This window comes from Mytilus galloprovincialis, chromosome 9 (assembly GCF_965363235.1).
Source record: "Mytilus galloprovincialis chromosome 9, xbMytGall1.hap1.1, whole genome shotgun sequence".
NCBI lineage: Eukaryota > Metazoa > Mollusca > Bivalvia > Mytilida > Mytilidae > Mytilus > Mytilus galloprovincialis.
In genome coordinates this window covers 57,328,098-57,342,855 of record NC_134846.1, presented here as the reverse complement: position 1 = coordinate 57,342,855, position 14,758 = coordinate 57,328,098, and the positions used below count along the sequence as shown (strand labels likewise).

Here is a 14,758-nt window from a genome sequence, read left to right as displayed (position 1 = left end):
GCGTGCTTCAGCTGTCCCCCAAACATATAGATGTGTACTAGGTCAGTGATAATGGCCGTAACAATAAACTCCGAAATATATAAATGAACTAAAATTAAAAATCATACAAGATTAACAAAGACCAGAGGTTCCTGACTTGGGACAGGCGCAAAAATTCGGCAGGGTTAAACATTTTTTATGGATGGTGGAAGAAATTTATCTAAAGAAAAGTTTTACCGTATGTATGTACTGGTAAATGCCTCCGATATCCGAAGAACCCCTCGAAAGCTGCGAGGGTACAGTGGCATCCATGTACACTCCCTAACGGGATTAATGGAGATGTGTCACTAACGTATGTTTATACGACAATTATTTTTACAAGGACAATCAATCCCCACCCAACACAAAGGGAGTGCTAGGACACCGGGCAGTCTGTTATTATGGTGGAGGAAGCCGAAGTACTCGGAGAGAACCACCGGGCCACTCGGTGGAAATAGACAAACCAGAGAGATATCAGAAGGATGATCTCCAGGTCATCGGGAAGTAAGGGACAACTTTGACCAACCGAGGCCCCCAAAGTACCCATTCTAGTTTAAACTCCGGTCTGGGTGTGTGTGAGAGGGTAAAAATTACCCTTCTGATGTGCTGATTGAGAATTGAACTCGGGACGTTCAGCACTGTACAGTGGCGGATCCAGGAATTTTCATAAGTGGGGGCCCACTGACTGACCTAAGAGGGGGCCCGCTCCAGTCACACTTCAGTTATTCCCTATATAAGCAACCAATTTTTTTCTCAAAAAGGGGGGGGCCGCCCCCCCCCCCCCCCTAAATCCGCCTCTGCTGTAGCCATCGGTCTGAACCACTAGACCACGAACTCACACAAAAGTTATTACCACAGAGTGAATGTTAAGTTAACTGGAAGAAAAACTTAGTCCATGTATAAGTAGAAAGCAGATAACAGGAATTTTTTTTACACAATTCTTGATACTATATTATGATCATAAACAAGCTTCTGTTCAAGTTTGGTATAGGATAGTTTAAGAAAGTTATTAAAATTTCAAAAACTCTAACCACAAAGTGAATATTTGTGGATGCTGCAGCCGCCGATCATGTTTCACTTTTGCGAAAATTTGAATGAACGCAATGTAAGTTTATAATATTGTTTATAAACCAACCAAATTTAGGAATTGTCTCTCAAATCTTGTCTACTTGACTTTGACCACTTTTTGCTCAAGGTTATTATTATAGTGACCGTTGTTCAATCATTAGCTGTATCTATATAGCGGGTGTTTTGCAGATTACTATCTATTCGCTAATTTATGGTCTGAAGCAATACTAAAATGTGTCTTTTGCTTTTAGCTTGCGTACGGCATTGTTCAAGACTGGTGTGTCTTCCTATTTGACTGTTGGTTTCTTAACTTCGAGTGGCAAATATTTCATGCTTGTTATGCACACCTTCCTGTACTGTTTCTTAATTTCCAGTGGCAAATAGTTCATGCATGTTTAGGACAACTTCCTGTACTGCTTTATATGATGTTAACGTATAAATGCTTTTATTATACCGTTAATTTAGAACAAAATGCTTAATTTCCTGTATTGTTTATATCATATGTTTTAATTTTCGTTTTGCTGATCGAGATTACAAAAAGGGGAAACGTAGAGATCTATCGAAGCAATAACCAGTTTACTTCCAAAACGTTTTCTATGGCCTGACCTAGAACAGCCTCGGAAACCTCGTTAGTAGTTGTCATGGCATATTTTAACTTGATGTTTTAGCTACTTGAATAAATAAATTATAAATATTATTTAAAGCAGTAACAAACGTCTACAAACAAAAAAAGTCATTCAAATCTTATAATCTTGATATCTGCTTGAGTTTCGTTAGAGTTACCCTTCTTTGTCTTCGGTTATGTTTGTAAGAATATTTTGTTTGTAAGGCTAACATCTTTAAAACAAAAATCGTTAGTTTGTTTAGCTATCGCACAGAAAACTTTTATTTTGTGCAATATTTGTTTACATACTTGAAGTGTTCATATTTAAGGATGTAGGAGTTCCTTACATACTGAAAAAATGTGCGATGAATAAACTAATACTGCCTGACAGTTCAACACCTACAATTTTCAAGCTCGATTATGGAAGGTAAGAAATGCCTTGAAAAGCAGGAACTGCCTACTCAACCGTCCACCGTCTTTTTATGGTTCGTGTTGTTCCGTTTACGGTTTCTTTGCAATGTTTTGTAGACCAATTTTTGCTTTTTTCGTGTTTATTTTTTTTGCCTTCTCCTAAAAGTTCATGGTGTTGTTTTTATCTCTTTGGCTTCTGGTTTCAATTGCCAGAACATAATTTAAGGTACCTCAGTTCTAAGCTGTTGAAATTATATTTCATGACGACAAGCCGGTTACTTAAATTTTTCTACTTTGAAACTTCAAAGCCAAAACTGTAATTTTGAAAATGATTACAGAAATTATGATCAACCCGTCATACTAATAATATATGTTGTTTCACTGTATAAAGTCATGGAAGAAATATTCTGTAACATTATTCCCACTTGAACAAATATTACAGTAATTGCTCCATCATACTATATTTGTCCCAACAGGAAAATATATTTTGGCATTGTTCTATGATCTTCTATAACAAAGTTCTAAACTGGGAATTTCTGTGAGGCGGAAAAAATATTCATTGAAAGCCAAGCAATTAAGGGATAAGGACATACAAAATCAAAACCAGCTGACTCTGACTATTAGAATTGAGATCTTTTTATAAAGCTATATATATGTCACGATTGTTTAAGATACAAAACTCAGTTCATAAAGTTTTGATCACGTCTATACTTGGCTGAAAAATATCATAAAGAATGAAAACAGAAACAAAGGATAATAATCATAATTCCGACCCGATTTTATCATGGGACTATTATACCAGAGACCAGAGAAATTTATGATACAACTCTGCCGAGACCTCTAATTATACTAAGTAATACTAACAGTACATGCTAAAATAGTATATATGTATAAAAGTCCCAGTTTTATCCCACAAACAGTTGTTATTGATTAAAAGGCAGTCAAAACTGAGGACTCAACTTCCACGATATATTGATCAGTTCCACTACACCTTTTTCTATGATATCATAATGACATTGCCGTGCGTAATCACAATTTCCGGGTTAGACCATGATATTTTGCGACCGAAAGAATGTCATTGATCATTTAATTTGATGTCTTTGGAATTTTAAACGTAGAAAGGGCGTGTCACTAATTTATTTTTCAATATAAGTTAGATTGTGTAAAAGAATATTTGCTTGTTCAAAATAGTTTTTTTTTTGTGATAAAAGAAGTGATTTGAAAACATTTATTATTCACAGGAAACGTTTATTTTTAGCACATGAACTTTCCCTGTTGCACCTAAGAGTCACGTGACTATTCTCTGATTCAAGTTTTCTCGCTCTTTCAACCAAGGCGGGCGGCGGCCCAATAACAGATTTGAATGTGTCTTATAAGTGCAGTTTTTGGTACATGAAAAAGGATTATATCAGTTATTTTAATCTTAAGGATAAAAGACATTTATTCAGCTTCAAGAGACATTGAAGTTTGCATTACTTTGGGTAGTTTCTTTCAGAAATAAAAGGCCGACAACATTGAAAATGGCGGACGACCCTTACGGAAGCGTGAGTGCACAAGAGCTGCAGTATTTGGCTGTTGATAGGAATACTATCAATGATCCTATGATCCAGGCAGAATGGGCTTCCAAAAAATTGATATGGGTGCCTCATGAACAGCATGGATTCTGTGCTGCATGTGTAAAAGGCGAACATGGAGAAGAAATGGAAGTGGAGTTGGAAGAATCCGGAAAAAGAGTTCGGGTTCACAGGGATGATTGTCAGAAAATGAATCCTCCTAAATTTAACAAAGTTGAGGATATGGCAGAATTAACCTGTCTAAATGAGGCATCTGTATTGTTTAACCTGAAAGACCGATACTACTCTGGTTTGATTTATGTAAGTAATGGATCTAATAAATCAGTTGGCTTTGGGTATCTTTATAAGCTGTCAGTTGAAATGCTAATAACTATGTACCAAAAATGTATCATAAGACAGTTCAACAATAACTACGGTATGAAAAAAACTTTTGTTCTCTGCATATTCTCTTTTAACAAAGTTACAAATACCTTATCGCTATTTCTTTTCTACGACTGGAGAACACAGGGGACACAGCCGTTCTCTTTGAATTTGAATGTCTGAATGATGCCTTTTAAGTGTCTCTAATTCCTCAAAAAAGGTTAGATCTATACCTATTTTGACACATTATGATGGTAGTCCGAGTCAGAGCTTGTCCCATATCAAAAAGTGGATATTTGCCCATCCAAAATAGATGTGCTGCTTTGTCGCTTCTGGTGCCAACTAACAGCCTTGGAATTATATAAATCGGGTATAAATTTGTTCATTTTTCATTTATCTCTTTATTTATGTAAGCTTCACCTATCTGCCACCCTTTATTTTTCCATATTTAGACAGTTTTCACAGTGACCCATCGATTCAGACATTTTTACTTTTATTTTCAAAAGGCTTAAGATTATCAAGTGAACACGAAAAAGGTGATGTTTAATGCAAATGACCATAATCGAACACCTTGTTCATTTACGATGCAAGTAATCTAAATGTCCGAGAGCTCCTGATTGTTATCGTGGTTGGCACTAAATGCTTAATACCGATCTCCTGTAAAGTAGGTGAAAAATCGTGGTTGGCTACTAATTTAGATGTTAAACATCGATCTCCTATAAAGGAGGTAAAGAAAGTGTAAATATTTGCATATTTGAGTCTTGAGGTCGCAAAATCTCTCGTAACTTGAAAATAAAAGTAAAAATGTCTGAATCGATGGGTCACTGTGAAAACTGTTTAAATATGGATAAATAAAGGGTGGCAGGTACATGTAGGTGAAGCTTACATAAATGAAGAGATAAATGAAAAATGAACAAATTGATACTCGATTTACAAAAATGTATATATATATATGTAATTCCAAGGCCGTTATTTGGCACCAGAAGTGATGAAGCAGCGCATCTATTTTAGATGGGCAAATATCCACTTTTTCAGTTTTTGATATGGGACCAGCTCTGACATCCCACGGCCCCAGCTTGTCTGGCAAAACAGCCGTTGGACGTCAGTAATCTCGGACTATCTGATGGGGGTGCGTAATTCTACATATAAAAAACAAATGCTACAAGAACAAAATGTATAAGTACCCTAAAAGAACAAAATGCACAGACAAATTAAGGAACCCAGACCATTAGTTAATGGCATAAGTGGTTGAGGCAGAATGAAAGGCTAAAAGATATCAAAATTGTTCTGAGAAATAAGTTTTTAGTCTACAAATCTGAATAACAAGTTGATTTTGGCTGATGTATAAAGAAGAAATACAGGCACATAAAAATGTAGACCTCTAACTTGGTGACAAAAGGGCAGTCACTTTTTGTCAATATGATTCAGTAGAAAACTATGTTACTGGATATAAGAAGATACATGTACATGTAGTATAATAAGTGTAGAAGTCAACCGTGTTGAAATATGCGTTAGATGCCAGCAAACAACGTAACAGAAGTGGTTGTTAATGTATGGCAAATGTCATTTCAAATCCAAGGTCAATTTCATGTATAGTATAGTCCTGAAACTAGTAGTCAGTGTCTATTGTTAGCTTTGTTAAAAAAAAATACACAAATTAATGTAAAAAGAAAGGACACTTTTGCTTGCCCTGGAAACTTTTTGGTAAAAGCCAGTTTATCGTAGGATTTTGTTGCTCTGTTCATTCACTAAGAATTGTCATAAGCAAGTGCAGGTACTCACTTTTATTTTAACCACAATATGACTACAGTTCTGAAGTAAAGCATCAAAGAATTGATTTCTTAAGTGGTGCTCTTACATATATACATGTACATTTGTATGATCTGGTTTCACTATAAATTGAATTGCATGCAATTGTATAATGTTTTTATGAACTTATTCTTGTTGCATTTATCATACAATGTAGGTACCATAATTACGACACAAGTAGATGTTTTATAAGGAATTATAACTGACACTCTCTTTTCAGACATACTCAGGTTTATTTTGTGTTGTTGTAAATCCATACAAGAGATTACCAATTTACACAGATAAAGTAATAGAACTTTACAAAGGAAAGAAACGCCATGAAGTCCCCCCTCATGTTTTTGCCATCACAGACACTGCATATAGAAGCATGTTGCAAGGTAAATTGTTAATACTGTATATATCTTAAATCAGTTATATGTGCCAGTCTTATGTTGGGTTTACATTTGAATTTATAGGATGTCCTTGTTAATCTTATGCCAAATGTTTGCACTTAGATAACAGTTTTTTAAGCAGTGTTAAACAGATTTCGTAATAACATTACTTAAATAACTACAATCATGACAATTTTTTTCACTTACATGTAGTATTAAGTTAAAATTTATGCATCAGGACAGTTTTAAAAAATGTTGTTCTGCCAGTAAAATCATCCGAAAATGAGCCTAGCAAGCGGCTAGCGAGCCAAAATATTAATTAAAATACATTCTATATGCAGTTTTTGCAGTTACCAGTATTGACCACTTTTTTGCCGACATTGGATTTTATCATTGTTTCACTTTGATTATTAATTTGTTTCTGGCTTCATATCCAAAACTTCTCTTACTTTAAACAAGTTTCTAGATTTCATTGAAACTTACATTTAGCTACATGTATAGATCTTTAGTACAAATGTACATGTACTTTATGGCATTATACTTTTTATGAGTAGTCTGCCTTATTTACCAAATGGGGTGGGGTAGTCATCTTGTATGTGTACTTGGTATGTATGAAGCTCTTCCCAAACTGCCTACTGGATTTCTGTGAAACTTGGACAATATTTCCAACATTTGCTCTTTGTTTGGTTTTGATGATATTGTTTTTTGGGTGCTTGACTTCACTTTATCCACATAAATCAGGCTAGTGATAAGTATATGACATATTACATTGTATGCTGAAAACAATTGAGTTGTTTCCAATGTATCTAGTCCTTAGTTGGTGTTAAAGGATTTACCTTGAAGACCATTGAACATTACAGACACATCTCTTTAAATTTTATTAATACATGCATGTTATATCCTTTACATGCAGATTAAAGACATAGACAGATTTAATAAGTTTCAGTTTCTGATTAAATGCATCCTAGGATATAAATGTATACACAAACACGCACAGATATAAAAAAAAAAATACATGTATACCCATGACAAACATGTTGAAACTGAAAATTTCAATTTTCATACACTTTGTTTACAAAATGATTGAGATTTACAATTTCTAGGTAATAAAGTATTCACCTGTTTACCTTGTATCTATTTAGCTAGGTCATTGATATTTGTCTTTAATATAAGCATTTACTAATAGATTTTTATAGTAAAGATCATTATGGTCAAATGGTTAGTTTGATTACTTGTTTAATATCAGTAATGTTTGAATCTCTATAATATGTAAATGTTTACATTATTCTTATGTAAGAAATTTAAGAACTTATTTAATGACTAGTTTATTATCAGTAAATGTTTATTTCTGACCTGACATTTTAATCTGACATTCTTGTTTTAAATATTAGCAGATGGATGTTCCTCTGTTGATTTATCTGGCAACTTTATCAGATTTAAGAAAAAATAAAAGCATTCCAAAATGACATGAAGGTTTAAAACAGCTAAAAATACATTTTACAAGAAATAAATGCACATTGATATATGTGCATGCAGTGAATGCTTTAAAGTTTCCATACACACTTTTTGCAACTAAAAGTCCTATAGTAAGTCTTTGCATTATACATGAACTTGAAAATATACACATCAAGAATTGTTTTTGGTTGTAATGTTTTTTATTAGATATCATTTTACATTAAATAATCAATTACAGTGTAGATGGAGTTGTCCTTTTTAGCTTTTTAGAATTTTTAGAAGAATTGTCCATCAGATTGACCATTTCTTTAATCATTGACCATGTTGACTGTTATATCTTCAAGACCAATGAACTGGATATGTCTCATGCATAGATGTTCTATTCTGACAAATATTCTTTAAATTCTTTTAATCAGTATTTTTAAAACTTATTTTTAGATTGCAGAATTTATATATTTTTGCCATCTGGTATATGACTGATAACAAATCTCAAGAGCGGTTAGAAGTAAACTTTTACTTGATTTAAATTTTTTTGCAAAATTATAAATTTGTTATGATGATTGAGGAGTGGATACATGTAGTGGGATTTCTGTTTAAAAGAAAGTATGCTTGATACATGTAGGTAAATTTACATTGCAACCTCATTTTTTCTTTACATGAGTTGTGCTCAACAACATTGGATATCTTCCCTTTTGGAATTAATCATTACAAATAAAATGCTGAATCTTGTTATGGTTTTTCTTCAGATACTAAACTACTGATACATGTACATGTAAGCAGTCATCGTAGAAAGGATAGTTATGTTACTACTTAAATACTCAGTCAAGAGATCAAGTGTCCAGGGCAGGGTCCTATAAAAGTTGAAGTTGGATCTGTAAGATTTGTTAAAATCAACTACTAATTGTTGGGATAACTTTAAATAAATGTATGACCCTGTAAATATTTTATCTTTGAGAAATAACTTAGTCCAATTAGTTGTCAGGCTGTGTTGACCTTTTGTCCATGTGAATGCGATACATGTACATGTGAAATGTTATTGTGGGAAGCCTACATGTAGGTGCGGGTGCAGTTCAAACCTTTATTTGTAAAAGTTCTGGTTCCTATGTCAGATGTTGAGGTAAACGTCTGTATGATACATAAACAAGAGTAATAGTTTGTACACTTATCAGGTATGAATTTGTTATCTCTTGAGGAATGTGATAAAGTTTAGGTAAGAGGATGAGAAGGTTAGATCAATCAATACTATAATCAAAAGTATAATAAAACAGGTTCCTCTCTTGGGTTAGAGCAATCAATACTATAATCAAAAGTATAATAAAACAGGTTCCTCTCTTGGGTTAGAGCAATCAATACTATAATCAAAAGTATAATAAAACAGGTTACTCTCTGTGTGTAGAGCAATCAATACACTGATCCTAATGAAAGTTTACAGGTACATCTTCAAGGGTTGGCTTAAACGTACTTTTACATGTAGTACGTGTTGGTTATTTAAAAACTGATTTTGTTGTGTCGTGTGTTATTTGAAATTGGCCCAGTTTCACCTGTACAATTTTCAATTATTTTTAGAATAAACATCAATAAAACACTTCAGACATTTTTCTCAAAAAAAGGAAGGAGTATGATATTAGACAACAAATATATAAAAAGCATATTTCCTTTCTCGAAATTTAGATTCTGTATGCAGTCCCTTAACATGTAACATCATAAGATAACTGTTTTATTAGAAGCCATATCAGGAAGCCTGATATAAGAAGATAAAGTTCCTGAACACTTAAAAACACTAAATAGTTATTTAATCAACTTCTTCAAGTATAAACTATTTGTCAGTGAAACTATTTAGCCTGAGGGGAAGTTGTTTTCCCAGCTTAACGAAAATATTTCCTGTTTGTTCATGTATAGACCATACTTTCACCTTTTAAGTTGTTTAAACATGGATTTTGAAACCCAAGTACACTTTTGCTGAATGAGATATTTTTTTTCATTTAAATGGTCATGCTTATTATATTTATATATACATGTAAAATGTAAACTCCATCCCTAAAGTTATTTCTGAGACTTGTTAGAGAGAGAAATTCTGCTGTCACATTCATTTTTTTTTACAAAGATTATTGTTTTTCAGTCTGCAATAAATCTTTTCCAACCACTAGTTCAAAGACCAATATTCAGACATTTTCCTTACATGCCTAAACAAAGTTTGGCAAATATTTGGATAGAACTTGTTTTTCACTAGTCTGGGTCATCTGACTAGTGGCTAACAGTTCAAGCTGGATATTAACATATAAATATGCATATTTCTGTAAATACTGGTCTATAAAAAGAACACTAAATGAATTTACTTTCCCTAACATGTACCAGATTGATTACTTTAGAGTTAGAAAACTGTCTTTATTTATTTATTCATACACCTTATGATCACTAATCCTGGCTGACCTAGCCGCTTGAACTTTTGACGCATACAGCAATCACTTTTCCATTGTGGCGTCAGATATTTTGCTTTATGACGTCAAAATTTTACGGGAACCTGTGTGATATCCAGTAATGGTGGACAAATAGCGATAAGGTGTATTGTTTTAGGGGTACATTTGTATATATGACAATACATGTATATAACTAGAACAGAGTAACAGGGTTTTGTTTACTTTGACCTAGCAGTAACTTTTGGAAATTATTGAATGATTTGCTTATTTCTTTTCAGATAGAGAAGATCAGTCGATTCTTTGCACGTATGTATTGTATGAAATAAAAACATTATTCATATTTCACTAATCTTGGAGAAATATCAGATCTCTCAATGATGCTTAAATTATATATCTGTGAGGATTTGAAACTCTATAAGAACCTGACGGCCTCTTTTGAAATTAATTCTTAAAATATAAGTGTATAGTGTTCGACATTAAATTTTCAATCAGTCCCAGTCATGCATTCCAAACATAGGTAATAGACAATCAAAACTTGAGTATGTTCTTAAAACATATATGATGTTCAATTCTTGTATCCTTCAAGAATACCTCAAAGACACATCTGAATAAAAATCCTTCATTTGCTGATTTGTAAATGGTTAGGGTTGTGAAACCAATGCAAGTATTAAGGTATTGCTGATTTGTAAATGGTTAGGGTTGTGAAACCAATGCAAGTATTAAGGTATTGCTGATTTGTAAATGGTTAGGGTTGTGAAACCAATGCAAGTATTAAGGTATTGCTGATTTGTAAATGGTTAGGGTTGTGAAACCAATGCAAGTATTAAGTTATTGCTGATTTGTAAATGGTTAGGGTTGTGAAACCAATGCAAGTATTAAGGTATTGCTGATTTGTAAATGGTTAGGGTTGTGAAACCAATGCAAGTATTAAGGTATTGCTGATTTGTAAATGGTTAGGGTTGTGAAACCAATGCAAGTATTAAGTTATTGCTGATTTGTAAATGGTTAGGGTTGTGAAACCAATGCAAGTATTAAGGTATTGCTGATTTGTAAATGGTTAGGGTTGTGAAACCAATGCAAGTATTAAGGTATTGCTGATTTGTAAATGGTTAGGGTTGTGAAGCCAATGCAAGTATTAAGGTATTGCATAATTAAACTGGATATTTGTAAGTGAAGTCCAAAGTGGATAAAAAGCTTTTATAAAGTTAAAGTTGCTGAGTATTTCACAATTGGCCTTTGTTGACAAAAGTTTTTCTATGAAATTTGGTTTTGATATATATCTGTTGGTAGCAGTGTGAACTTTATTTTCTGGAATGTGTTTCTCTTGGACTTGGTTGACCGATATGTCTTATGACAGACATGATCTTCATCCTCCATAAAGACCAAGTTATTTATTACTTTTATATATAAACGAAATGTTGTCAATGTCATTTCACAAGAAGTTTTATAATAGAAAAGCTCCTATATAGAAATTTATGACTGATATAAAAATATTATATTTGTTGACTTGGTAAGATGTAGCTTTGGGCTGAAGTGGTCTCCGTCATAACAGTTATTCAACCTATACATGTAGCCAGGTACAAGAGTGATTAATAATGACTTGGTTTAACTGAATATACAGAAACTTCACATTTGGACATGGCATTGGAAAATCATTCCAGTTCCTTAAAATTAGTAACCACCCCTTCAGGCTATACATGTACATAACAAACTTTCAAATTTTAACTTTATAAAATATCCTTTGTATTCTATTGTATTTTTCACTAAATATTTTGTAGAATTCGGGAGAAAATGCAACATAATGTAATCAAAACAGGTTGTCCTTAGCAAAGTCTTCCATGTTTTCATAGTTTCAAACCTTTTTTGTAAGTAAATGACATTCTAAAAACATTGTCTTATCCTTGTGAAATAAAAAAGAAAAAGTGTTTATAAACTTTCAATAAAGTAAAGACAAAAAAAAGCTTCATAATGTTAAATTTATAAAATTATAATACACTTCACATTTTCAGTGTCTGTCATTTTGAATCGAATAACATGAGCATGTTAAAATAACATATCTGATTATATACCCTCTAAATACCCTATTATTATTCTTGTTTATATATGTCATAGTAAAGCCCCAAGGAAGAAGATCTTAATTGTCAACATACATGATTGCGTTTGACCCATTTTAAAATAATGACCACTTAAATTTAAAGTCTTAATCGGCTATTTGTTTATGGTCATCTCACATTTCAGACCTGGACATCCTAGATATTTTGCTGAGCTTTTAAATTAAATCTTCCAACAAGATAAACTTTTGATAGTTAGATTGCAAAGGAATGTATATGAACCACACCAGTGTATTATACCTATGATAGGTCTAATTTACACATACAATGGTTACATTGAAGCACTGCCATGGACCAAATTTAAATATGTGTTTGATGTAGTTTCAAATCAATCTACTTGAATTTTGTTTTGAACACTATCAAAATACTCACTATGGGGGGAAATAAAACATTTTAATTGAATGAATTCAAGGGAAATTACTTAGGCCTAGAATATTGAAAGTTTTGCAGAAAAATGGATTCAGATAATTGAAACGATAGACAAGTTTTCTAGCCATATGGCAAAGGGTATTTAATCATGAAGGTCACTTTGGGAATACACTGTTTCTGGTTGACTTGAAAATTATTTTATAATCAAAAATATATGAAATAAATGTTATTGGAAAAGATAAATATAGTAAAATTTGTAAACAAACTTTTAAAATGTTTTTTTTTATGGTCCATTGAAATAAATATATTATAAACTTTGCCTATCATTAAATTTGCATGTGGTACACAATAAAAGGGTGTAAGATGATAAAATGATAAAGGAGTCATTTAAAAATCTAAATTATATTTTATTCAAAATGTTTTTATCCATATTCATAGTCCAGACTTGAAAATATTTTGCTTATCCCATAAAATAGACAAACATGCTCTCAGAATTATTCAAGCATTACATATAAAGCATATATAGTGGTTGACATTCCAGAAATACGTCACACAATATAATAAATATTTAAATATTCTTGATCTAATGATATAATAACCACAAATGGGTCAGCTGTGTGTCTTTTACCTTTAACTGATAGTAACGTAATGACTCATTAGTAAGCCTTGCCTTATATGGAAAAATAACTACCGATAGGCAGGTAGCACATCTGCGGTTGAAATGTTGACGAAACTTCTATCAACCACCTCAGTGTTTTATGGTTCTTATAACAGTGACATATCACTTTGGGTCATAAATTATTACAATTTCATGTTGCACTTATTTTTTTATGTCTAGATTTTATCTAATGGGATGTTTACCTTTAGATAAGTACATTCATGACTGCTGTCATTTGTGTTATTGAAAAAAGGGTTAAACTGAGGTAAAAATTGATTACACATGAACTTGACAGACGACACAAAATGTAGTGGGATGATAGTCCTATTGAATAATTAATTGCCATTTTAACTATTCAATGAAAGGCTAGTTTAAAGTTTTGTGAAGATAAATTTATAAAAATATTGTCTGGAGAAATAAGAAATTAAAATTTCAATTGACCATTAGGTGCGTTTTGAAAAGAACCATTGTTATCTCTTTCCATTCAGGCTACAGACAGGTGAAAAATTCTGAAAACACTCCAATGTACTTAGACTGTTTAAATCCTGTTGACCAACCTTAAGCCCAAGACTTGTATTTACAGGAAAAGATAGTAATTTATAAAAATGCAAGAAGAGAAATAGTGTAAACTTTAGTAAAACTTCATACCTATAATAACAAAACCAAGGAAATAAGTTTTTTTAACAAAAAGTTCTAAGACAACCATTGTGGCACTATCGGTCTAATTGTCTAAGTTGAAGCAGGATCTTTATGTCCTTCTGGAGCACATGAGATCACCCTTAGTATTTGGTATTGTTGGATTCTGTTGCCCAGTCTGAAGTCTTTTATGAAGTGGTTTGTAGACTTATGGTCCTTGACACTTATACTATTCTTGAGTTATATCCCTTTATAATGTTATATGCAAGCAGGGGCATCATCTCTGTCGCATGGAAAAATTCTCCATTTATTTTTCATTTAAAAGAAGATTATCAATAGCAAATAGATAGCAAATATAACAAACATTTAAAAATTTTATAATATAAAGAAGCTTGTTGGCCTTGTATATGTTTTAAAGCGGACTTTAAACAGGATGAAGAAAATCACATATTTCCTTAATTATATTTTAAACCTGTGGTTAACATGGTTGATTATCTATAATCACTTTGTTCATTGGCAGCATGTTTTAATTTTCAAACGGAAATATTGTATGTTTTCATATCCTTTTTCTCTTCTCAGACCTCAATAAACATCCAAATGAAGTGGTGCTCATATTCAGGTGTGTTACACCTTCAGCAAGGCACGTCTACTGCATCCTGCATAAATCTGTATCAAATATCTATGTTCAATTCCACATCTATCTTAATAGCCTTGTAAATTTAGAATTTGATCAATAAAGGTTGTCACTTTCTGACAATGAGGCTGGTAATCAATCTAAACTTAATATCACATAAGGTATGGAAATGAAAAGAGCTGAATCTGCATTTAATCAGAGAATTGGTTCCATGTCTTCATTAGAATAGATTAGCACCTACATCAAAGTCATTTTACTGATGA

General features: G+C 32.5%; 1 protein-coding gene across 4 annotated transcripts in view; it reads left to right on the top strand.

Annotated features, from left to right (window-relative positions):
- The first annotated feature begins 3,188 nt into the window (after window positions 1–3,188).
- Window positions 3,189–14,758, top strand: part of LOC143045398 (uncharacterized) — a 59,556-nt gene continuing 47,986 nt past the window's right edge. For all 4 annotated transcript variants that reach the window (XM_076217858.1, XM_076217857.1, XM_076217856.1 and 1 more), the window contains exons 1-3: window positions 3,189–3,975; window positions 6,065–6,221; window positions 10,366–10,393. In XM_076217858.1, the coding sequence (XP_076073973.1) occupies window positions 3,622–3,975; window positions 6,065–6,221; window positions 10,366–10,393 (539 nt within the window). In that variant the 5' untranslated portion in view covers window positions 3,189–3,621. The remainder of the gene's footprint in view (window positions 3,976–6,064; window positions 6,222–10,365; window positions 10,394–14,758) is intronic.